Source organism: Peromyscus maniculatus, chromosome 4, assembly GCF_049852395.1.
Source record: "Peromyscus maniculatus bairdii isolate BWxNUB_F1_BW_parent chromosome 4, HU_Pman_BW_mat_3.1, whole genome shotgun sequence".
Taxonomy (NCBI): Eukaryota; Metazoa; Chordata; class Mammalia; order Rodentia; family Cricetidae; genus Peromyscus; species Peromyscus maniculatus.
In genome coordinates, this window is record NC_134855.1 from 19,466,834 (window position 1) to 19,494,625 (window position 27,792).

At 35.8% G+C, this 27,792-nt stretch overlaps 1 protein-coding gene across 1 annotated transcript in view; it reads right to left on the bottom strand.

The window, feature by feature from the left end:
- Lrp1b (LDL receptor related protein 1B) overlaps positions 1–27,792 on the bottom strand; it is a 1,955,528-nt gene that overhangs the window by 135,212 nt on the left and 1,792,524 nt on the right. Inside the window, exons 69-73 of the mRNA XM_042275227.2 lie at positions 17,458–17,587; positions 15,697–15,803; positions 15,238–15,370; positions 8,536–8,658; positions 875–1,000 (exon numbers count right to left, since the gene is read on the bottom strand). Coding sequence (XP_042131161.1) covers positions 875–1,000; positions 8,536–8,658; positions 15,238–15,370; positions 15,697–15,803; positions 17,458–17,587 — 619 coding nt within the window. The remainder of the gene's footprint in view (positions 1–874; positions 1,001–8,535; positions 8,659–15,237; positions 15,371–15,696; positions 15,804–17,457; positions 17,588–27,792) is intronic.

Consider the following 27,792-nt stretch of genomic DNA (forward strand, 5'->3'; position numbering starts at 1 on the left):
TCTATGTATTGGCTGACGATCAGTGTTTCTCTTGGTAGTATTCATAGTACTATTCACTACTATGAAAGCTATCCAGTAGGAATGCAGCTTCCAGTTGAGAACCAGCTCGATTTTTTTCCATATTTTCTAATTCAAGTGTGTAATATCTTCAGTAGTACTGTCTCACTATCAAGTTGTACAGTGTAACCCACAGCATTGACAATAAAATGTAATTTGTGTGTGTGGAGGGGGTCTATGGGAACCCATGGATCAACAATTCAAAAAACATATAACCCATTCCTGTTACTAGGGATTTTATTAGGTAGTGTATGATATCTATTTGGGTATTGTCCACTTCCACCATATGATGACTCCATTTAAACTTGTTTAAAATGTATACATTTTAGTAATTTACAGTTTTTGATATGACTTTTTCAACAATTAGGACTTTTTAGCTGATAAAGACAGTCTTAAAGGAGGTTTGCTCCAGTATGGTCTTTGAGCTATCTTTATTGAAAATGTACTGTTGATACAGGAACTTTTTATATCTCAGAATTTTCAGGAAAGGGTATATTTGCACATACTCTATGCAGATCTTTTCACCTCATCTCTATTTTTGACAAAGAAGTATTTTAAACCAAGTTTTTTTCTCATGATGTTAATATTTTCTTGAATGAAATGCCTTAGTGGAAGGCTGTAGATAAAGCTGTGTAGCTTTTTTTATACAGATTAAATGTTAGGGGGTGACTTTCATATGTCCATTTAAAACGCTGGTGATTGGAAAAAGGCTTTCATATATCCACAGGGAATTCTTTGCTATAATTTTAAGTACTAAATTCATTCTCTTATCTTGCAACTTGTTCCTAAATCAGTATTTCCAATTGAACAGACTTACCACTGCAGTGATCTTCATCTGAGTTGTCCCCACAGTCATTAATCCCATTGCACATTTTCTCAAGTTGCAGGCAGATTCTATCATTTCTGCATCTGTGAGGCCTTGTGGGTGGGCAAAGAAATTTGACTGCAAAAACAATAACAGAGAAACAACAAAGTGACGCTTTCAGGTGAGTTTTCTTATTAAGAATGTGCTTTGCTTTTTAAACAGATAATTTGGCTTTTGTCTTGAGTTGCAAAATGGCTAATGTTGGATACTAGAAAAAATGTAGAACCTTTTGGTACAAGTTACTAATTGCAGAAGAGTGCACAGTTGAAGACTGTAAATGGGACAAGGAAGGAAGCACGCTCTGTGGTTTGATTTGCAGTTCTGATCTCACTGAATGTATGGCAGGTTAAAGTATCAACCTTTGACCTAGGTTCTTTAACACCCTGTTTAAACACATATTTAGATTTGTAAAGTCTATGAGGCAATCTTTGTTATTCATTTTAGTGTGTGATCTTGAAAGTGAAGAAATTTTATTTATCCCACGCTACAGTATTCTGTCCCTAAATCCTAGAAGATCTCTCTGATTATTACACATACCTATAAATAATGCTGTGCTCTGTCCTTGGTGCTGAATTGCTTCCTCTTGAAATCTTCCTATAGTTGCTCTCAATTATACTAACTGATTTACTTGTGCTTATATGCTAAATCGTGCCAGTTTTCCACCTAGACCTGTGATCTCAAGACTGGCTGGAAATATGATCTACTTAAAGTATTTTAAATTCAACAAATTCACTAATCCACCAATTCTTTCCTCTGACTGCATCAAGTTAACACTTGAGCTATGGTTATTACCATGATTTTGTTACTGGCACATCAAAGCAAGAAAATGGGAATTATTCTAAATTCTTTAATGTTAATAATTCATAACTGTATTTAGTTATGACACATTGTAGATATTGTCCCCAAACTTGTCATTTTCTTTTTAATCCATAACAGTTACCATAATAAAAACCCCAGTTTTTAAAATATTCTGTAGTGTCTTATCTTAAATATCCTCAGATATATTTCCCATGCTCAGAGGAACTATCAGGCTAACATTATTCTCTACGTCCTCCAGAGTTATCTATCACCTTCCATGTATGATTTAAGACACTTTGCATGACCTAATAGCCTTTTTATTATCTTGTCCATATCACTCCTACAGCTTGAAGTCTTATCTTTTTTAATAGTCTACCAATATATTCATGTCTTCTCCTGGACACATGTGACTCTTTTACAAGTCCTTGATTTAATAAAATCCTGTTTTACCCAAAGGACACTCTTTCCTTTCCTAACCTGTTATGAATATATCTTACTTTAATTAAGCATCATGTTTCATGTTTAAAGATATTGTAGCTTCCTAACACCTTTCAGAATTTCATTGGTATATCTTCAGTATTGGTACATTAAAAAAGAATTCAAAACAAATATGGTACCTAATGTCAGGTACTATGCAAGACTGGAAAAATGTTACTCCTTGAAGCCACAAAATACTAACAAAATACAAGCATCCCCTGTGCTAGTGATGGGAGATACATGTTCATGAGATGTTGGTTAGGAGGACCCCAGAGATACTCCAAACAAATGAACAAAAAAATCTTTCCATTGTTCTCATTCTCCACCACAAGGAGGTGACTAAATCTTGTTACTGAGACCATCACATATTTTTGTTGCCTGTTACAGAGAATCAAGCTGGAGCTAAGATGGAAGCTTCTTCTCTGCCAGAAAGTTTTCACAGCTCACGAGATACTGTGCAGTCTTCTAGGGGAGAACAAGAAGGTTTCTAAAATCTTTATAAGCTATGAATCTGAACTGCCAGGCAGGATGTGCTCACTCGTGAATTAATGATACTACTGCTGTGAAGATAGCCAATCATTCCCAGATTGGATTTTAACCCCACCCCACAGGAGCAATGCTGTGTAGTTATTTCCTTTAATATAACACATTCATTTTTCTATGGAAGCACACTAAAATGCAGGGCATTGTAAAGGAGGTGATAATATATTACATCAAACAAGGAAGCTCACAGGGAAGCTTTTTAAGACACCAAGTGCACTAAAAAGAGGTAAAACATTTCATTCTGTATGAAAGATCTTAAAGATTAGGAAGTAAACAACTTAAGGGATTGAGAAAATCCCTGAAAGTGACCAGATTCACTAGGCTCCTTCCTCCAAGCATTTGCAAGCAGTAATGACTGCTGAAAGAGACTCTCTGAGAAGCTAACCTTCCTAGAAGGGGAGCTAAATAACCAAACCACCTGGAAAAGACAGAGACCATCCACAGTGCCTGCATACTCTCAGACAATTCAGACTGCATGAAAGAAGTAGAAAATAGACAAATAAGCTAGAAGAAGAAGAGTCCAGCTGAATTGCCTAGAAGAAGCTCAAACAAAATGAAATGCCTGGAACAAACATTCTTCAATTTGTCAAGCTGCCTGTAAATGGTAAACTCAATGCTGTGAGTTCCAGGTTTTTAGCGTTCGTATTACCCATTGTTGAGGAGGGCTTTTGGTGACATAGCTGTCTTTGAGTCATTTCTGCCTCTTATAAGTAACCCCTCACCCATTCTTCTGTAAATTGAGTAAAACTTGACTGTTCTCTAAGTTACACTTTTATGGTGTTCTTACATTATTTCTGTTGTTCGTTCCCTACCTGGATTGAGTAAACTGATCATGTCTCCCCAGGAACAGTGTCACACAAGGGAATCCATGCTAGGCAACATAAACCTGAACAAAAACTCATTGGCAGGATCATTTACCTAAATTGACTCAGTGCCAATCTGCCTTCTAGACATATATATTTGTGCCCATCAAAAAATGCTCTCCTCAACCTTAATCAGAGAAGCCTCTCTGTCTAATAAATGACAGTAGGTGTAAAGGCTTGTACCTACACAAAGTGTATAGAATAAGTGGTGGGTAAGTGCTCCGCTGCTGTGGGATGGTCTTCTGTATGTTGCTGTATGAATATGTGTCGCTACCATTGGTTAATAAAGAAGCTGCTTTGGCCTATAGTAAGACAGTTTATAGCCAGGTAGGAAATCAAAGAGAGATACAGGGAGAAGGGAGGCAAAGTTGAAACAGACACCATCCAACTGCCCAAGGAATAAGATGCCATCAGACCGGTAACACTATGGCCACATGGCAGAACATAGATTAACAGAAATTGGTTAATTCAAGATGTCAGAGATTGCTAGCAATAAGCCAGAACCATAGATCAAACAGTTTGTAATTAATATTAAACCTCTGTGTGTTTATTTGGGACTAAGCAGCTGCAGGGTACAGGAAAACTTCCGACTATATTGGCATTCCAATGTGGGGCCAGGATTTCTGCATAAAACCTGACAAAAGCTTAAAAAAAGAGTTGAGACCCACAAAAACATGAGTCAAATGAAACTTCTTTATTAACCAATGGTAACAACACCTATTCACAGCATACAGAAAGACCATCCCACAGCACTCAGCCTTAAACAAGACAGTTACATAATTTTCTATAAAGCTCATGGAACATTAAAAAGAAGAGGAAGAAAAAAAAACATAAGAACCAAAAAATATGAGTAATGGATGTGAAATGCCACCTTCAAGACAAGACACAGCCATTATAATCATGAACTCACAGCAGTGATAGGTGCCTTCCCTGGGTCTGAACAAGAAGAAACTGGTCAGTAGTCAGGCAAGATTAGAGGATTGTCAAGATGGCTCCACCCTTCACCATTGAATGATTTGCTACTGTCATTTTAATGGAGAAGGGGATACAATGCTTTCATTTATGTGCCATTGGTAACTTCCCCAGGCTCCAATAGATAGTTCCCATCTGGTAAGTACACAGATTGTGCTGCTTAAACTAAATGGGTCATAAAATTAAACCAAATGTCATAGATCTCAGAAAGAGATGAGTAGAGAAGGCAGGGGGTTAATAAGGATGAGGTGAAATAAGAGAGGGCAGGAAATGAGCTGTTGGCTCTTATGTGGTTGCATTGTTGAAATCTTTACAAATATACTTGCCTCTACACATGAGCCAACAACTAATTTAACATCCTTAATGACATGAGACTTCTTGGGTGACAAAGGACCAGAGACTAGATAACTCAGAGACCTAGGGTAAATCTAGCTAGTAGTGGTCTTTAAAAAAAATAAAAACTAGAATGACTTCTAATGATAGTTTGTATACTCATAGATCTTAGATAATGTTTTATTCTGCCATCATCAAAGAAGCTTCCTCCTTTAGCACACAGGAACAAGTACAGTGACGAACAACCAGACATTAGAGATCAAGAGAGATAAAGAGGGGGTAGGGGACATCTTGGAACACACAATTCCAAATGGGACATCTCCATTAAATACCTCACCCCAGACCTCAGGAAACCTGAGAAAGAGAAGTGGAAAGAGTATAAGAGCCAGAGGGAATGCAGGACACCAAGAGAACAAGGGCCTCTAAATCAACTGAGCAAAGCTTATATGAACTCACAGAAACTGAAGCAGCAAGCATGGGGACTACATATGTCTGCACCAGGTCCTCTGTGAATATATTACACAGTTCGGTATTTTTATTGGACTCCTTTTGGTGTGAATTAATGGGTCTCTGATTTTTGTGCCTTTGCTTGGGGTTTTTTCATTCTGATGGTTGCCCTGCCCAGATTGTTTATAATGGCTTTTGTTTTATCTTATATTTTATTTTGTTATGTTTATCTCTTATCTCTTAGAAGGCTGTTCTTTTCTAATGAGAGACAGAAAGCAAGTAGATCCCGATGAGAGGGGGTGGGAAGGAACTGGAAGGGGAAGAAGGAAGGGAAACTGTATTCAGGATATATTCTATGAGAAAAGAATCCATTTTTAATAAAAGTAATAAGATTGAAATTTATTTATTTACATTTTTAAAATAGTTTTCCTCCTGATCTGGAATTTATTTTTACATCTCAAAAACCATCACTTCTTTTTGAAGGGTACTCTTAGGTTCTATGTCATGGGCCATCCTCCTTAATTTTTAGTTTTTGTAATCTTGTTATGATTGTCCAACTAACTCTTCTGACAGCTCACACTCTTCTCAATATTTAGTGTCATTCAACATTCTTCCCTACTCTCCTTATTCGTATGATTTACTTCATTCAGTATAATCTCATTCAAATATTTGTTACATTTATTCCCCCTGTGACATTTACACAAGTAGAATAACCTCTTTCTTTAAATATTGGAATCGAATGTCCAATTTAAGCTTGAATGTCTCTGCAAATGCACTGCCAAATTGAATTCCAGTCTTTGCTGTTATTTTTCTAAATTCTACTTCCATTTGCATGTGGAAACAAAAGCTCTGTGTACTTCACACCTTCCTCTCTCATGTTCAATTCAACCCAGTGGAGAACTTAACTTACTTGATCATAATTTTTTACTTACATCAATGTCAGATCGGTCAATAGTTATTTTATCACATGTATTTATCATCATAATCAAAACTATTACCCAGCATGCTACACAATATTGTTTGTGAGTGTTACCACTGCTTAGGCATCTTGGCTAGCTCCTAATTTTGAGCTGTAATGGAATATGAGTGTTTCCATTTCTCCACTAAACTATGGTTTTCTTGGTATCTGGGCTTTTACATGTAATTCCACTCTCCAGCATTGTTTGTTTTCATTTGGGTTTTGTTGTTTGATTTTAATTCTTATTACATTTTTTTGCTACTGGTCCCAATTATACGTCACTCAGACTAAGATGAAAATGTTACTTCCCTTATTCCAAGACTGAACAAAAAATTTTGTTGCATGCTTTTGTAAATCTTTATAATAAAATAATTATTTTCTACTCTAAGTTGCTTTTGATCACAGTGTTTTATCACAGTAACAGAAAAACAATTCTCTCATATACCTTTAACTTATTTCTGTGAATCATTAAATGAGCATGTAAAGTCCTCTCAAAGAAAGAAGATTTGGTATTTGTTTGTTTGTTTTATCTCCAATGATGTAGAAAATCCTATGGCTTGAATAGCTCTACTTAATGTTTATACTGATGGGAGACAGGAGTGCAAGACAGCCCAGACACTCAGATTTTACAGTATTTTTCCAACTCTACTGTGGGGAATTCCCTTCAGAAGCCTTTCCCAACACAAGAAATGGCCCAGGAGGGTGTAGCTCTATAGTATGGTTATTTATTTATTTATTTATTTATTTATTTATTTATTTATTTATTTATTTATTTATTTTGGTTTTTCGAGACAGGGTTTCTCTGCGTAGCTTTGCGCCTTTCCTGGAGCTCACTTGGTAGCCCAGGCTGGCCTTAAACTCACAGAGATCCACCTGACTCTGCCTCCCAAGTGCTGGGATTAAAGGCGTGAGCAACCACCGCCCAGCTTGAGTATGGTTATTTAATAACTAGTTATTCCCAGTTCCTCTCAATGGTTTCATCATCAAGTGGAATATAAATGAAAAGGGAAAATATAGTTTATTGAACATTAAGTGTTTCTGAGTTGATCAGGGTAGGGAAGGCCTCATTTTTGGTACATTATGATATACATATGTATGTGTGTATATTATCTGGTGATATGCATATACATGCACTATATATCTATATCTATCTATATATATATATATATATAATTATGACTCAGGTGATGCTCTAGAGTCTGTTCTTTTGGCATTATTCAAAGAAAACCTTGTCATATCATACATCAATTTTACCCACAGAAAAATGTTTTCTAAAAGAATTTTTCCCCCTGAAATCATTTACAAAATAAATCTGCCTCTTTGTATTTTACCCTCAGTATTAAAACTAGTGGGTAAATGTCATCATTTATGAAAAAGCATTACTTTATTTGTCTTGATAACATGAAATTTAAATGCACACACCCATACTACACCCCCCTTCAACCATTTGAGGTACTATTTAATTATATCTGATGTGGAAGTATTTTTTTTAATTAAAGCTAGACCATGGTTTTTTTCTTGTTGAGATTAGATTACAAAAGAATAATAAGAATGAAGCTTTTCGAAATACAAGAAATTATTTATGTTTATGATCTCAGATTTTATAGATTTTTCATTGTACATACCTTGAAAACATTAGTCGAGTAACTTGTACATAAAGTATGTTTGGGGGAGGTTGTTGTTGTTTGGGGGTTGTTGCTGTTGCTTGTTTATTTTGTTTGTTTGCTGTTGTATTGCAGTTTTTAAGTATCAACGCTGAATGACTAACATGTGATTTTGTGTATATTATGCATTGATTTCTGAAGAGTCTTTGTGGTAAGTTTTTACCTCTGGTATTATGTCATTTGCATATTCACATTATTTACACTTCATATTAAAATTTCCTCATCCTAAAACACTCATTGAGGTGGAGCCAAAATTTAAATGTACCTCACTCAATTCAAATGTCCATCTACTGTAATCAAACCCTAAGCAGTGCATACTCTGTGTCGTGAATAGTGCTGACATGACAGATCAGATGTTGGTGGGTTGCCTACAGAGTCATTAACTTCTAACAGCATAATCTCTTTATTACCTAACCAGAATATGTATCTGATGGTATACTTTATCTACCTGATTCCAAGGATATAGCATCTGTAGATCAGCTCAATACTTCCTTCATGCACTTCAGAGTGTTATATTACAAAAGGAGAGCTCAATGTGAGCCACATGAGATACCATACCACACATATCAGGGGCTTCATCTGAGTTGTCTCCACAGTCATCTTCTCCATCACAAACCCAGAAATGGAGCTTGCATAAGGAGTTGTTACACAGGAACTCATCAGCTCTGCATATACTTCCTCCTTCATTGTTAAGAAAAGGAGATTGTGAAAAATTAGTAATGCCAGACAGAAGGGTTCAGTATCCTCTATTTTTCTATGATTTACTACTTTATTTCCATACATTTCTTTCCTTCTTAGTTCCAAACACATTTCTTCAACAAAAAGCTTGTTTCTAATTATACAATTCCAAATATCTTCATATTATTGTCAAACATATCTTATTTTTTTAGGGAATAGCAAGAGATAACAGAAGAACATTTTTGTAAATCTAAATAATCTTCAATTTATCACATTTTGGTTAAAATTGAAAAGGTTTTATCATTTAAAGTATTAATTTATATCATCCTGTTCTTTTGGGCAACCAAAAGCAACAGCAATAACTTGCATTTGGGGATGGTCTTTGCCACACCTCTGATCAACAATCCAAGGGAAGCATCTCATTCCTGGAGCTGGTCTTTTCATTTGATAAAGTATGGCTTATGGGAGGAGCATTGTCCTCCGTGTGTGGTTACTCCAATTAAAATCACGTGTGTGTGTGTGTGTGTGTGTGTGTGTGTGTGTGTGTGTGTCATATATACATATATATTCATGATGGTTATAAAATATATATATAATAGTAGGTTTCCATCTCTTTTTTAAACATCCTTATAGCTGCTAAAGAAACCACATGACTTTGGTAATAGGAAATGGATAAATCAAGTTGGTACTGACCATGAATCTTCCTCTTTAGTGACTAGCTTTAACAGTTAAAAAAATTGCTAGGCAGGCAACTGTAGGAGAAAAGTTGTCAATAAATGTACCCCTCTTCAAAATATACAAGTTACAGCAATGACTGGCATGGAAAGGTAGACCCATGGTTATAATAATGGCATAAATGCTATGGGGTTAACCATTGCTTTCTGGTTGGATTTATTGTGTACTCTACAGGAAGAAGTACATACACAGCACTATAAATCTGGCATAAAACTCATGGCTGGGGAGCTCACATTTTCCAAGGGTGACCTGACTGCTATTATTTAATCACACTTACATAGTATAATGCAGCAGTCAGTTCATCCTTGAACTATCATTTCATTATTTCTATACATGTAGATTAAAGCAGCTCTCAGACCTCATCAGTGAAGTTTCCTCATGCAGTGGAGGATAGAAACTCAAAACTGATCAAAGTGAAGTGAATAAGTGACTGTGGAGTCTTCGTCCATAAATGGGACATCTATCTGATACCCTCTTCCCCCAAGACTCAGGGACCATCTTGAAAAAAAAAAAAAGGGTGAGAATAATGTACAAATGCAAGGACAGGGACAGTAAAAACCAGGGTCAAAGTTAGAACTTGGTGGTACATGCCTTTAATCTCAGTACTCTGGAGGCAGCAGCAGGCAGGTCTCCATGAGTTCAAGGACAGCCTGGTCTACAAAGCAAGGTCCAGGACAGCCAAAACTACAGAGAGAAACCCTGGCTCAAAAATCCAAAACCAAAACCAAAACCAAACAAACAAACAAAAAACCCAGGGTGAAACAATGTCTTCTCTACATGAAAGGACTGTACTCATTGACTCAGTAACTGTGTTCGGTCTTTGCCTGCTCAAAACCTGAAAAGGATCAAACAAATAAATACTCATGCATGGATCGTAGAGGAGCTCTTGAGTCCCTAAGCATAGCTGAGAAACTTTGGACAGTTAATGGCTTCTGGAGGAAGAAATTAAGTTTTGCTTTTGTTTTGTTATTTAAATATGTGACTTCTGGTAGGTCGACCATGCTACAGGATATGGACTACAATCCTGATTGTATTGCCAGCAGAAAATAAGGTCAATGAGCCATAAAGAAAGAGAAGAAGAGAGAGCAAGAAGGAAGAGGAGGAGGAAGAAGAGGAAGATGATGGCAAGGACAAAGACATGAAGATGGGAGGGAGGGATGGATCCAAGAAGAGTTAGAGGTTTCCATGGAGTGGAATATGAATTTTATTAAAAATCATTGTACGTGTTTATGAAATTCTCTAAAAACTAATATTTTGTAATTTAACTTGTACTTCTACATAGAAAAAAAGAAAAAACAGAGTTATTTTTAAATTTCTCCAACCCTAAAATACTGTTCGACTTACTCACTAAAATTTTATAGTACTGTTAAGAAGCTTTTGCGATATAAACAATAGTTCTTCGAAGATAAAAGTCATTTACTGATACCATCTATTCATTATTTTTTATAAAATTTGGGCAATCTGGCATTGTCTTTAGACATTTAATGTTTTCACACAAAATGAAAATTACCTCAAATACAAAACTTTTGAAATGTAAAATATATGTGCCAATACCACATGCAAAGAACCCAACAAGCTAATAAATTTGGGTTCTGTGTATGGACAGATAAGAAACACAGTACAGATTTCTGTGCTTATTGGTGACTGTGGGCTTCTGTGCTTCTCTGGACAACCTATTAATTTCACAGATATTCAATATCTTCATCTATGACCAAAGCATAATAAAGTAACTTATAAACCCATATTCATAAGTACTACTCAGTAATACATCACAGAGATATAAATTCAGAACTAAGATAAACAAATCAGTTTATTTTTCCTGATAAGAAATGCTCATGATTTTTCTGCCTGTTGTGATTTACAAAACAAGTTCATTGTATGATGGAAACTTGGCAGATTTCATATAATTGACTTTAGAAATGATCTGATCAATTGTAGACATGCTTAGAGGAAGATATTTATGGTTTTATTGTTCAGAAATTTGAGTAACACTTAAAACAGGGACTAAGAGTTTCTGCAAATTTTCAAAAATAGGACTGGTTCTGCTTACATCTGCCATCTTTTAGAACCACAGAATTCTAAGACATGTAGAAAGGCAGGCTCTCAATTAGTCAGAGAGTTGACTGGTTGACATTCACGCATAAGGCTTCAAACTCCACAGGTTCCTGAAATGCTACTTTATCTCAAGTGTCAGCAATGCTGAGCTCTAAATTGCTGCAATCTAAAAGTAATCTCAATTACCAAAACTCATATAATCTAATATGTAACCATTTAATATTTTCCCTGAAAACAATACAAAGGAAAGTACAAGTGACTTTTACTATTAAAGGGAATCTAAACACAGTCTTTGTGCTATGATATATGCTTTAACTCTACCACTAGAACAACTATGGCAATAGAACTTGATTCTGGGGGCAATCTAGGTAATATAGCTACCTAGATAGACTGTGTTTCCAAAAGGAAGAAGAAGGAGAAGTAGAATGGGGAGGAGAAGGAAAGGAGGAAGGAGAGAAGAAAGGGAGGAGGGAGGGAGCAAGAGAGAAACAGAGATCACATGAATATAGGGCTTAAGTATGCATTGCTTTAATTCAAAATCATATAGTAAAGTCAAAATTTTTTGGATAAAAATGGTTTAAACTATCAATTTCATTGCATGCTGTATTTTATGACAAATTAAATTAAGACACAGTTATGAACTCTTGACACACTTTACCTTAAAAAATTCTATTTACAGTATATCAGTGCTGTTAAAAGGAAAAGTGATCTTCCTATGCTATTGAATTAGGTATCATTTTATTTGTATATGCCCAGAAGAGTGCTGGGCACAGCACTGTTTTTTATTAAGGATAGAAATATAAATTTAATTATAATTGTAACAGCAAGCTAAAGGTTTTTGTGATAACCTACTAATGACTTCAGACTGGACCATAAAGAATTTGTAGTTCAAAGAGTGCATCGGGGGACTCGGCATCCTGAGTCCATTACAATGCTTAATTCTCAGATGGTATGAGGCACACAGAAGCAACAGGAAAGGTACAATTTAAGGAAATTGGCTAGATTAACATTCCAGTTTCCTAGATATATTTGTGATCAATTCACCAGATGATTAACAGAAAAAAGGAAAACACAATACAAGGCTTATCAATGACATATCTGGACTATAACTGTGCTGCTAACAGCTTCACACAGCTACCCAAGAAAACTGGTCAAGAGGATCGCACAGAAAACAACCATTGATAGTTCTCATCTGGGTTTGGGTTGAGAGAAGTTTTGATATGTGGTAACATCAAAAAAAATGTAGTTTGCTTACTTTGAGCTTACGTTTGCTAAAAGAATACTGTAAATCTTTTTTCCAAAAATGTAGATCAAGTAGAACAAAGAATGAAAGTTCAGGCCACCATAAACATCAGGTTTGTTAGGACCATAGATTCTATCTTTTAAAATACAAATGCTCCTATTAATTCCATCAGATTTGGAATACTATTCTTGTAAACTAAGTAACAAAAGTTCAGTGATTGGAAAAATGTGTCATACTGAACCTTAAACTTGTGTGTGTGTGTGTGTGTGTGTGTGTGTGTGTGTGTGTGTGTGTGTGTGTGTAGGGGGACGGTACATTCAGCTGTGCATGCAACATTAGAGGCAGAAGTGAGCTTGACATCTTCCTCTGTTGCCCCACAGCTAGCCCCTTGAGAAAGAGTCTCTCACTTGACCTGTAGCCCACCATCTTGACTGCAATGCCTGGGTCACAAGCTCCTGAGAGTTACTTATCTCTGTCCCCGCAACATGGGTCTTACAGGTATACAAACACATGGGCTTTATATGGATGGATGCTGGGTATCAAAATTAAGATCCTTTGTTCTTATCCTCTTGTACTTAATGCACTGATACATTACACACACACACACACACACACACACACACACACACACACACACACACACACAGCTTCCTTGACTCCTAGGATAAAATTTGTTAGTGGAAGTGTACCATTTCAAAGTGACAGGACATCAATTGTAATATAAGGGAGGCTTATTTTGGCTTTATATTTTCTTAAAGTTTTAAGAAATATTCATCAATACCAAAGTTACTTCCTCAGATTAAATTAAATACTAAAATTATAAACATTGTATCTCCTTAAGGAATATAAATCCAAGAATAAATACTTTAGTCACCATGATACTTCAACTGAACATAAGCAACTAGATGGAAAGATCCCTAGAGAAGTTAGACCTGTGAGTAGATAGGGCAGATGCGGCTTTGTCAAATTTGTGAGTGATCTTATGAAAGGCTCTCAACTCTGTCTTCCATCAGTGAAGCATTGAGGAGAATCCATCTCAGTATGAAAGATGCTTGCAATTCCAGTTTGCACAGGATGCCATATAATGGAGCGACAGAACATGAGGGTCTGAGGTGCAGTAAGGGCTGGCAGGAACAAGGCAGCCCTGGCAGCCACAGAGGGTTTGCACAGGTGACTACTCAGGCCATGTTCCAGAAACACAACTAGACCTCTACCTACACCAGAGCAAGGGCTGATTTTGAGCCCTGAATGGATTATCTTACCAACTAAACCATAATCACAGAGCTTTTTATACGGTATGTTGGTGATTTGGTGCTACCATGTGATCCAGGTGACTCTTGTCTCTAGAAAGATCAACTCCCAAGAGTGTGAGGTCTACTGAAAACAGACAGTTATTTCAGATGTCTATACCTTCCCTGTTCTCTATATTGCCATGCAGATTCTGAGGTGAACTGAAAGTTCTCCTAAATAAAGACATTATCTGGTTTGATATAGAGACGCTATTTAATCATAAACACTTGATCTACTTAAGAAACAGATATATACTATCTGTATGTAAAGCCTGAAATTGTTTTAAAATGTTTGGGAGCCTGTGGTGGTATCAACTCTGTTAATCATGTTCCAGATGTTGAACTGTAAAGTCTATTGAGAGAAATTTGTGATCTAGATACAAAACATTGCATTGAAATGAACAAACAAATAAAATAATATAAAAATACAAGTTGTGTAATGTTAAGCACATTTCTTTCTAATTCTCATTAACTTACAGTAACAACTACCTGTTTTTCATGTTGTGACATATAGCCAAAACATAGTTTCAAAAAAATGGTCTTCACAAAGCTACAAAAATATTGCATGTTGAAATTGAAAATCATCTTCCAGACTGAAAAAAGTACAAGCTATCTTCACAACAACATGGAAACAAGACAATTTCTGGCACAAACTACAAGCTACATATCATACAGGTAGCTACTATGTGCAATCCAGTAATCCATGTGATCCTCCTGTTCCCTCGGAGAAAGAAAAGCCACGTAGAAGGGACACAGTGGTAGGGCACAGAGAACACTTGAGCAGTCATGCTTCTAGAAACATTTTTTTTTTTTTATGGATACTGTGTCCTCTATAGAGACTATGTCCCATATCCATAAATATTCTCCACGTCTCTACACAGGCTGCACCTTGTTTCTACAGAGCCTGCAGCCTCTTCAGAGACTATGTGCCCCGAGCCCACCATAGAGGCTTTGTCCTCTATGCCTCTCATTTTATCACTGACCTGGTTTCTAGCCTGGAGACAGTTTGCCATCAGGTATTCTCTAAACTCTTGCATCTGAGTGAGTTTTCTCCCATTGTGCATAGATTGGACTTACATTCTGTTTCAAAATTTTGTGGATTTTGTTTATTTACTGCAAGGTATTATGGAATGGAACTAGAAAGAGCTGAAAGAATTATTCATAAATTCTATCCTTTGCATATCCTATAAGATACTATCGATCAACGTTACTTACATGCTCTCATTTATAAGCACATGCACACCACCACCACCATCTTACCTCTGCCACAGTTCTCTTCATCACTTCCATCCACACAGTCATAAATTCCGTCACACAGCCATCGAATTGGAATACAGTATGCTTTATTTTTACATCGAAACTGATCTTCCTTGCATTCTATCACACAGTCCATCTGTTCAAACACAATGGGAAAGCAGTGTCTTCATTAATGTTGATGGAATCACAGACAGTCTAACCATGAAATTCACAATAATTGATGTTTGCTATAGAGTGAGAGTCATCTTATTTTGCCTTTATGAACACAACCTCTACAAGTAACAAATTGTTTTAGTATACAGATAGAATGGAGGTTCATCTATGTGTTATGTTTGTATATAACATATAGCAGCATAGAATTTGAGACAGTTCTGGTAGTCAAAATTTTGCTTATTTTTATCACATTTGCTCTTTCAACCCCAGTTCATGCAATTCAAAACTTTAATCAAATGATAGTTTTACCTCATCTGAACCATCAACACAGTCAGGTTCTCCATTACATTTCAAAGATGCTGACAGACATCCTCCACTGGCACACATATATTCACTTGATGAGCAAGCAGGGAAGGCTAAACAATTATAAAGCTGAAGTTTAGATATAGCAAAAAAGAATAACTGATTTAGAAGGTAAAATATATAAAAGCATATGCAAATATGAATTTATGGACAGACTAAGATGAGATTATGATATTTTAAAAAGGTTCAATAACTAGGATTAAGGACCATTTAAATTGTGATTTACACTATTGTTTTGTTATATATAGGATGTAATTAGCTGTGAAGTAAATAAACAAGAAAAATTATTGAGAACTTATTCCGTTGTTCATGAAGAGTTAAGTGAGTTTCTCAAATTTTAAATTATCTCAAAGATGTCTACTTTCAAAACTGCAAAGCATTAAGTAGTCTTGAGGAAGTTCATATATATATATATATATATATATATATATATATATTCACAGAAAGTGAAAATATTGGCATGAGATACTGAGATACCCATTTGAACCTTTTTGTCTTCAAACTTAAAAATAGCATTTGTGTAGTTAACCAATCATGTAGAATTTACAGTATTTCTTTCTTCTTTTATCTTTATTATTTATTTTTGTTTTTGGTTTTGTTTTGTTGTTTTGTTTTGTTTTTGTTTTTTTGAGACAGAGTTTTCTGTGTAGCCCTTGCTGTCCTGGAACAGATTCTATAGACCAGGGTGGCCTTGAATTCAGAGATGTTTCTGCCTCTGCTTCTTGAGTTCTAGGATTAAAGGTATGCACCACCACTGTCCAGCAGTTTTTTTTTCCCTTAAGCAGAGTTATTAAATGGATAAATTACTGACCTATCCCAGTTTTAATTAATTATCATATAATTTATGATAGCTATATTTTGCCTATAGATTTGGATTCTAATGCTTTTATTGAGACTTCTAGTGTTTGACCTTATGTTTGATAATGAGGTGACCTAAATTATTTTACCATCACACAGAGGACTAATTGCTTAGACTAAGGTGTAAAAGGCTCCCTTGAGTTTCAATTTTTTTATACAACAGTTTTGCCTAGAGAATCTGGTAGATCCAATGACTAAGAATACTTCTGGAGGTGGAAAGAAAGATGGATCATAGCTTGAGCAGAGTTCATGGCAGTGAGTAAGCACTTCTAGGCCCTTGTCTCCCAAGACTATGCATTTGTGCATATATATGGGTGGCAGTAGGTATTTGTTTTTCTATAAAACAATGCAATTTAATTTAAACATCTTGATAAGTATTCTATGTTTAATGAGCATATTTTAGAACCATTTTTAAGAAATAGAAATATATTAACTAAATAATTTTTCTATATCCTCCATGACTTTTTAATTTCCACTTGACTTGCTATGAGACATAAGTAAAAAAAATGTATTTGTTTTCTTCTCAGCTGGCCCATCCAACTGCTGCTATCTGTTTCAGAACCTCACTTTCTATGATTGAAAACCTGATCACACAGTTGAAACAAATTTCAGTTTGTAATAATGGATGCCAATTCCAAGACAGACTCTTGGATCCCCTACAGAAGTAATGGTTTTACCTGCCAAAATGACTTTAAAAAATTGGAAGAGCACTCAAAGAGCATATTCACAGATACTCCAATTGATCTCTAAAAGCCAGTGTACTGTGTGCCTGTGCCACAGTTTTCTGGACAATTAAATTCTATCAAGTTAAAAACAACCACTAAGTTGGATATTCTGCTCTCATTTTACCTGGTTCACAGTTTTTCTCATCTTCTCCATATTTACAGTCTTCATGTCCATCACACTTCCATTTTGCTGAAAGGCATTGACCATTGGAACACTGAAACTGATCTTTGGAACAACTTGTTTCACAATTTTTCTGCCAAGTATAACACAGAGATAATTAAATTAATTATATTATAGAAAAATATCTGCTAAGCCAAAAGACAACAAAAATGTCTATAATGGTTTAAAAACCACCAGAACTGTGTAAGACACTGCATATGTTCATTGCTGGCCTATGAATGTGACAGCGTGATAACAATTTTCCAATTTTCTCATTGAATAGTTTCTTTTTCTAAATTTTTAAATTAAAATTAATTACATCATTTCTTCCCTTCTCTTTCCTTACTTCAACTCTTCCTATGTCCCCCCTCCCTTCTCCTCCTCTTAAATTCATAGCATCCTTTTCTTTAATTGTTCTTGTGCCCTCTTCTGGCCATCAAGAGTACCTGCACACATGTGCACATACAAACATAAACATGAAATTAATTTTTTTATAAAGATGATTAGACTTTTCAAATACAATTCAGAGAATATTGTCCTTTGTGGAATCCCTCTGGGATTGAAACTGCTTTTAGCAAAACAAGACTTAACATTGTTTATGTTTAAAGAAAAATTCCATTTTTCTTTTCTTACACCAAAGTCATTACCACTTAGGAAAGTGTCTTTTTTATTATTTCCAATAATAGTTGCTTCCAGATAAGCCATATTTTAGACTTGCATCTCAGGGCTGGTATCAGTCACCCAGATATGAAAGTTCTGAACTTTAATACAAATTCAAATAATTGGGACATTATCCATTCAAGAAAGAGTTCTGCAGTCTAACTGCTACTGTATAGCTCCAGAGCTTAACTCATCTCACATGAAGAGGATGAGGAACAGACTGAAAAATGAGTTTCTCAATTATAGTCATGTCAAATTCCAGTAACTGGCAGTCTAATGCTGCAATAGAATTTTTCCATGGGCACATTATATATACATTATTATCTTAAATAATTTTAAATATATTTTAATCATATTCTTCCCCTACTCTTAAGTTCTTCCATATCTTCTTCATCTTGATACCAGCCCAACTTTAAGTTAACAAACCAAACATTCAATACATCAAAACTCCCAAAACTTAGAAAACAAACTACAAAAGCACCCATAAAGAAAACAAACAAACAATAAGTCCCATCAAACTGTTACCAAATAAAAACACACACACAAAAACCAGTGGAGTCCACTATTTGCTGGTCAACTTTTCTTTTCTTTTCTTTTTTTTTTTTTTTTTTTTTTTGATTTTTCGAGACAGGGTTTCTCTGTGTAGCTTTGCGCCTTTCCTGGGACTCACTTGGTAGCCCAGGCTGGCCTCGAACTCACAGAGATCTGCCTGCCTCTGCCTCCGTAGTGCTGGGATTAAAGGCGTGTGCCACCACCGCCCGGTCCAACTGGTCAACTTTTCTTGACATGTACTGTAATGGTTGATACAGCCAGGGCAACTCCACTGGCAAAGACTGATTTTCCCTCTCCCAGAAGGTATGACAGTTCAGTTGTTAACCTTGATCCTAGTGGCTAGGTTTTCGTTCCTTCACTTATTTTTGGCTATAATAAAATAGAATATAGTAATATAAAACAAAAACTACAACATCAGTGTTGGAAAAGACAGACAAAGAAAATGAAAAGAGACCAAGAGAAGGCACAAGAGTCAGAGACCCACTCAGGAATCCCATAAAAACACTAAACCAAAAGCCATACTATAAATGTAGAGGACCTGGTGAAGACCTCAGAAGGCTCTATACGGATTGCTCAGTCTCTGTGAATTCCTATGTGCTTTGCTCATGTTGATTTGAGGTTCTTGTTTTCTTGGTGTCCTCCATCCCCTCTGGCTCTTACATTCTTCCTGCCTTCTCTTCTGCAGGGTTCCCTGAGCTATGATCAGTAAGGACCATTTATGACTGAGTGTTCCAAGGTTTCTCTTTCTCTCTGTATAATGTTTGGCTATGTGTCTCTATGTTTATTCACATCTGCTGCACAAGGAAGTTCCTCTGATGATGGTTGAAGAAGGAAAATGTTTGTCTTCCTGGGTCAGCGATACCTCATTTAAGAATGGATTTTTTTTCTACTTCTACCCCTTTGCCTGCAAATTTCATGATGTCATTGCTTTAATGGCTGAGTGATACTTCATTGTATAAATGTACCACATTTTCTTTGTCTTTTCATCTGTTGAATGACACTCGGTTGTTTTCAATTTGTAGCTATTATGAATAGAATAGAATAGAATAGAATAGAATAGAATAGAATAGAATAGAATAGAATAGAATAGAATAGAATAGATACGAACATGGTTGAGCAAGTGTCTGCATGGTAAGATGAAGCATCATTTGGTTATATGCCCAATTGAATTATCTCAGGGTTTTATTTCTGTGAAGAGACACCATAACCTTAGCCCCTTTTATATAGGAAAATGTTTAATCCAGGCTGGCTTACAGGTTCAGAGATTTAGTCCATTATTATTATGGCAAAAAAACATGACAACTCAGAGGCAGACATGGTAAGGAGCTAAGATTTCTACATCTAGATCAACAGGCAGAAGGGAAAGAGAGAGACACTGATCCTGGCTTGAGCATCTGAATCTTCAAAGCCCACCCCTAGTGACACATTTCCTCAAAAAATGCCACACCTACTCCAACATGGTCACAAGTCCTAATAGGGTCACTTCCTATGGGTATATGAGTGTCATTTTCATTCATAGCACCCCATTCCACTCCCTGGCTCCCATAGGCTTATAACCATATCATAATGAAAAAGTTGTTCAATCCTTTTTCAAAAGCCCCTATAGTCTATCGCAATATCGGCACTCTTTAAAAGTACAGTCTCTTTTGAGATTCATGAAATCACTTAACTGTAATCCCCTCTAAAATCACAATGAAAAAGCCGATCACATGATTCTAACATATAATGACACAGGATAAACATTACTGTACTAAAAGGAAGGAAAGTGGTCATAATGAGGAAATACTGGACCAAAGAAAGACCAAAAGCCAGTTGGGAAAACTCCAAACTCTGTGTCTCCATGTCTAATGTCAAAGCACTCTTTAGATGTCTCTCCAACTCCTTTTAGCTATATTGATTGCAACACACATCTTTTTCTTGGGCTGTTTCCGCTCCCTGTTAGCAGAATTCCTTTACAAGTATCCCATGACTCTGGCATCTCTAAAATTTCGGGATCTACAAAGCAATCTAGGCTTCACCTTCACAGACTCACACATTGGCTTGTCTAGACCTCCATGCAGGGATACCCCTGACACATGCTGGCCTCAGTAGCTTTCATTAGCTCTGGAGGGAGATTCCATAAACCCTTTCTTGTATTTTTGACTCTAAAGACAGAACCATGTGGCCAAAGTTGCCAAGTTCTTCTGCTTGCCGGGCCTAGAACATTCCCCCCCCCCCTTGTTCAAATATATTTTCACCAGCTTTCTGCGTTTGATGGTTTCCTTCACTGCCTAAGCTTGGCTGATCTGGATTTTTCTGTGTAGCTCAGGTTGGCCTCAAACTCAGAAATCTGGCAGCCAGTGCTGGGACTAAAGGTATGCATCACCAGTCTAAGCCATTTGGCATTTGTATATAGGAGGACTACTGATCTGTGTCAGTTAATGTTGTATCCATCTACTTCCCTGAATATGCCTGTCAGCTGTAGCATTTTCCTGGTAAAATTTCAAGTAACTTATGTATACCATTATATTGTGGACAATTAAAGATACTTTGACTTCTTCCTTTCCAATTTTATCCCCCTGATCTCCTTCAGTTGTCTTATTTTCCTAGCTAAGGTTACAAATACTATAATGCAAACATGTTGGGAGAGTGGACAGCATTGTCTTCTTCCTGATTTTAGTGGAATTAATTTGAGTTTTTTTTTTCCTTTTAAGTTAATATTTGCTATGTACTTGCTGTAAATTGCCTTTATTCTACTTAGATATGTACCTTATATCCCTAATCTCTCCAATACTTTAATCATGAAGGGCAGTTTGATTTCATCAAAGTGTTTCTCTATAGCTAATAAGATAACTATCTGTTTTTTATTTCAATTTTATATGGTGAATTACATTTATCAATTATGTATGTTGAACCATTTCTGTATCTCTGGCATGAAGCCTGCTTGATCATGGTGGGTGATCTTTTTGGTGTATTCATGGATTCATCCAGTTTGCAAATATTTTATTATTTTTGTATCTATGTTAGTAAGGAAAATTAATTTGTAATTTGCTTTCTTTCTTGGGTCTTTATTTGATTTGGATTCCATGGTAACTGTGGCCTCATAAAAAAAGCTGGGCAATGTTCCATCTGTTTTTATTCTGTCAAATAATTTGAGAAGTAATGTCATTAACTCTTCTTGAGAGTCTGATAGAATTCTGTGCTAGGTTTATGTTTTTGGTTGAGAGACTGGTACTGGCTACTTCTATTTCACTAGTCTTAAAGGTCTGTTTAAACTATGTGTATTAACTTGATTTGACTTTGATGAGTGTTATGTATTGAGAAAATTACCCATTTATTTTAGATTTGCCATGAAAGTGTCTTTATTATTCACTTGATTCCCTCAGTCTCTGTTTTCATTTCTGAATTTGATAATTTGGTCTTCTCTCTCTGCCTTTAGTTAATTTGGATAAGGGTTTCCTAATCTTACTGATTTTCTCAAAGAACCAACTCTTTGTTTCATTGATTCTTTATATTGTTTTCTTTGTTTCTATCTTTTTTTTTAAATTTCAGCCTGAGTTTGATTATTTCTTGTTGTCTATTCCTTTCGGGTGTCATTTCCTCCCCAAAGTTCTAAAGCTTTCAGGAATGTTGTTAGGTTGCTACTATGAGATCTCAGCTTTTGCTTTTGTTTTTTTAAATGTACGAACTTAGTGCTATACACTTAAAACTGCTTTTCTGTTGCCCCATAAGATTGGGGATGTTGGGTAGTCATAAGCATTTCAATTACAGAAATTCTTAATTTCTTTCTTGTCTCACTTTTTATTCAATAGAGTTGTTCAGTTTCTATGATTGTAAATCTGTAAGCTTGTAAGTTTCCTGTTGTTTCTGTTGCTGTTTATATCCAGCTTTAATTAATTGATCACGATCTGATATGACACAGGCCGTTATTTCTATTTTCTTTTATTTGTTGAGACATGCTTTGTATCTAAATATGTGATCAATTATGTAGAAATTTCTGTGAAGTGCTGAGAAGAAGGTATATTCTTCTGTGTTTGGCTGAAATGTTTTGTAAATATCTGTTAAGTTCTTTTGGTTTACACTGTCACTTAGTTCACACATTTGCTTAGTTTTTGTCTGAATGACGTCTTTATTGGTGACAGTGTGTCACTAAAGTCTCCAATTATCAGTGTGTGAGCTCAGTATGTGATTTTTACTGTAGTAGTGTTTCTTTTGTTTGGAACATAGATGCTATGAATTGAAATTCTTCTTGGTAAATTTTTCCTTTGATGAGTATGCAGTGTTCTTTCTTATCTCTTCTGATTTGTCTAGGTTTGAAGTCTCTTTTGTCAAATATTAAAAGGTTTGCAGCAGTGTTTTACTTAGGCCCATTTGTTTGGAATATTTATTGCCAACCTTTTTCTCTGAAGTGATGTCTATCCTTGATACTAAAGTGTGTGTGTGTGTGTGTGTGTGTGTGTGTGTGTGTGTGTGTGTGTGTGCGTGTGTGTGTGTGTGTGTGTGTGTGTGTGTGTGTGTGTGTTTCATTTTTGTTTGTTGTTGTTTTGGGTTTTCTTTTTTATTTATTTTTTTTTACTTTTCATGTAGCATAAGGATAAATCTTGTTTTCACGCCCATTGTATTTGTGTCTTTTTTTTAAATTAGGAAATTGAGATCATTGACATTGATAGATATCAAATTGCAGTGATTATTCCTGTTATTTTTCTCATCACTGTTGTTAGTGCTATTGTTGTTGGTGTATCAGGGTGGTGGTGGTGGTGGTGGTGGTGGTGGTGGTGGTGGTGGTGGTGGTGATGATGATGATGATGTATGTGTGTGTGTGTGTGTGTGTGTGTGTGTGTGTGTGTGTGTGTATGCACTCCTCTTTGACTTAGCTAGTCTGAGATTATTTTTTTCCCTGAGTTTTCTTGTATATAGTTAACCTCTTTTTGTTGGAGTTTACCTTCTGTCACCTTCTTTAGGGCTGGATTTGTAGATAAATATTGCTTAAATTTGGATATATCATAGAATGTTTTTATCTACTGTGCTTGACAGTTTTGTTGGGCATAGTAGTCTGAGCTGGCATTTGTGGTCTCTTAGAGTTGGTAGCAGATTTGTCCAGGATGTTTTGTCTTTTAAAATGTCCATTCAGAAGTCAGGTTAATATTAGTACTTCTTTTGTTATGTGTTTCTTAGTCCTTTTTCCTTGTAGTTTTACTATTCTTTCTTTGTTCTGTACATTTATTGTTTTGATTATTATATGTCAAAGGGACTTTCTTTTCTGGTCCAGTTTGTTTGTTGTTCTGTATATTTCTTGTACTTTAACAGACATCTGTATTTTAGAGAAAATTTCTATGATTCTTGTAAATATTTTGTGTGCCTTTGACCTATGTTTCTTTTACTTCCTCTGTTCCTATTATTCTTAGATTTGGTTGTTTTATAGTTTCCCAGATTTCTTCATTATTTTGTGCCATGGGTTTTTATATTTAACCTTTTTCTTAACCAATATATCTATGTCTTCCATCGTGTCTCCAGTGCCAGGGATTCCTTCTTCCATCACTTGTATGATGTTGGTGAAGCTTGCCTCTGTGGTTCCAAATTGAGTTCCTAAATTTTTTTTAATTTTTATATTTCCCTAATTTGGATAGATTCTATTTGTATTTTTGTATCCTGAGTAATTATATTCATTTCCTTCCACTGTTTGTTTATTCACTTCCCCTTTGAGGACTTCTATCATATTCATAAAGGCTGTTTTAAGTTCTTTTATTTTACTTTAGCTATATTTGAAAATTCAGGGAGTGCAAGGTATGAAACAAACAATAAGTCTAGGGGAAGTCTATTTCATATTGTCATCCATCTTTCTCCTACTATTCTCTTACTACTCATCCCTTTTCCTCTGAACTGACCTACTTACCATTTAGCTGCATGTGAGTCAGCTTTTCTATTGTGACATTTGCTCCTAAATGACTGTGTAATGATCTGTTATTGTGGCCACTTCTGCTTGCTCATGTACAAATTTCATTAGAAGTCAAACAGGATAACCCATATGCTTTAGGAAACCCTCAGTTCTTTGTAGAAAATAATCAAGAGTGACATTCACCCACCTTGGTATGAAAATTGGTTTAAATGATCTGTACATCCCAAGATCTTTGTGGACGGATATTTTTCCCATGTACAATAATTTCTATTTTCCACAATCTATACATTTTCCTCTCCCACAATGATGTAGCAGCTTACAGCTATAGACATTCTTGGGATGAAGAAGATAAATCATTGCTCTTCTTTCCATGTTAATCCTCAGGTGAGGAAGGAAATTGTATTGCCTTTTTTTTTTTTAATTTTATATTTGCTGACAGGCATTTATTAGAGCTTCTTCCAAAGAATTGACATTTTTCTTCCTGTATTTTCCCAAATATTAAAGTATTATTACTTGCCAGAGACTTTCATAAGTGATAATAGAAAAAGGTGGTTCTTTCCTACGTTACATTATGAGCTCAAAGACTAATATAAAGTACCATTTTCAAAACTACAATAAAAATATATTGATTGTTAAGAAAACAAACATGTATCTTTTAGAAAAGGCTTTTGAGAGGAAGTTTTACTAGAACTGGATCTACCCCTGGGATAGTTTAAAGGTGTCAGGATAGTTTTAAATGCAAGGCATATGAAGGTGGTGGTGCTGTGGAACAGGAGAGGAGTTCTGCACAGCTTGTGGATAAAGGAAGTCAAGGCTGAAGCAGGAGGATTGCCATTAGTTCAAGCTACTGTGGCCTGTGTAATGAGTACCAGGTTAGCCAAGACTACCTAGCAAGCACAGGCAGACCCCCCACTTATCTCCAGTAAGCAATACTTCCAGACTATGTTGGGTAAAAGTGAAAGTTTTAGACCTCCTAGCCTAAAACTAGATCTCAGAAAACACTGTCAGATTTTTCTAATAGGTAAGCGGGCTATTATTTCATCTTTGAGGCCTTTATTATTGACTTATCTACATTGTACACTTAATTTCCTCAGTGTTTAATAATGAAAGAATGTTGAATTTTATTAAAATCCTTTCCTGTCTTTATAAAAATCATCACATTTTTATCATTTTGTTGTCTTGACATACTATTGAAAGACCCTAACCCTTCAGGCTTACACCCCCCAAGTCCCAGGAGAATGAGGAACTAAAAAGCTAGTTCCAAGGTCAAACTGACTCAGCCATTACTCAACCACCCTTACCACAATGTATGGAGATTTCTGTTAAGATATGTTGCTCAACTGTGACTGGGATAATTGCAAGTGTTCCAGGAAAGACCACTGTATCCTTTGTGTAACCTTCACTCCTGCCCTGATACCCCCCTGAGGTTCTGGGGGAAATTGTGCATGTGGACGTGATTGTACCTACCCTGTGATTAGGCCATAATCTTGTGAAAGTAGCCCCTAGACATGAACCAACCGGATGAAATTGCATGGGAATTGTAATCATATGGCTTTTGTGGGTTTTCCTTTTCCTTTAAAAGTACCCATGTGGCTACAGTAGGGCATGACTCTTGCTCTTGAGAGGAGAGGAGCCTGACTGTACAGCTGCATCAATAAACCTCTTGCTGTTTGCATCAAATGGACCAGTCTGGGTTCTTTGGGCTCCCACCCGAGAAGGTAGTACCCTGGGTCTGGGGTCTATCACTATTGTTATTGATTTGCATATAATGAGTAATCCTTGCTTCCCTAGAGTAAATCAAACTTGAGCATTGTGAATAATTTTTTAACAGGCTATTGGATTTAGTTGGTAAGTATTATGGTAAGAACTTTTGTATCTATGTTCATAAAATGTATTGGCTCACAGTTGTTTTTGTTGTTGTTGTTTTGTGTGTGTGTGTGTGTGTGTGTGTGTGTGTGTGTGTGCATGTGTTTTCCTGACTGTGACTTACAATTAAGCCCCACATGTATAAAGATCATTCATACTTATGAACCAAGTATTTAAATCACCAACATTTCACAATTCACATTTCTTTCATCCTTCCCACAATTATATATATTCAAGAATATTTTAACATGAAATGGCATTGGAAAATTTAAGTGCCATACAAATAATAATCCATTGGTATGTTTAAACCACATGAATTATCTTTATTAAATTAAATATATTATTTGGCAAAATGAGGTTTCAAAATAGGTCTATATATTGAATTTAGGTAAGACTACACTTATATAAACTTTTTCCCATTCTCTGTTTTTTGGAAACATTATTTATTGCTTAGAAATTCTATTTGTTCTTCAAAAAATTTCCTGCATTCTGAATTTAAGTTACATTATCTTTTCTATAACTTTTATTCTTTAAGAATTTTATAAATATACTTTGAATATATTAATCCTTCTCTACCAACTCCTTCTGGCCTTTTTTTTTCTTTCAAGATTTCTTTGTTTTAATTTTACATGTATGAATGTTTTGATTGCATGTATGTATATGCATTTTACTATGCAGTTTCTATAAAGACCAAAAGTTAGATTCCCTTGAAACTGTAGTTACCAGCAGTTGTAAGCAAGTGCTCTTACCCATCTAGGCATCTCTCCAGCCTCAAATTATATTTTCTTTTTTTTTTTTTTTTTTTCGAGACAGGGTTTCTCTGTGTAGCTTTGCGCCTTTTCCTGGAACTCATTTGGTAGTCCAGGCTGGCCTCGAACTCACAGAGATCCGCCTGGCTCTGCCTCCCGAGTGCTGGGATTAAAGGCGTGCGCCACCACCGCCCGGCTTCAAATTATATTTTCTTAAGAATATTAATATTATAGCAAATGAAAAGTAACTTTTGAGATCTTATTAAGTGCTATTATGAACTCATAGATTTTATGCTTATTTGGTTTTCTTGTAGACCACAAAAATATATTATAGAGATTCAGCTGTGTATTAAAGCTATACTTTGACTGGCCAAGAGTCTGTCATATGGGAAGCCATTTATCATGGAATATTTGGTATTATCCAGTTTTAATATTTCAGCTGTCTTCTGCTATGAAATTCTTGCATGCTCAAATACTTCCAGACTATTTTGGCAAACAGGTGAGCTTCTCAGACACTGTTTCACTAGGTAACTAACTCCCCTGCTGAGCCTAGGAGACAAGCAGGCTCCTAGATGCCTAGCATTGTTTCTTGCTCAA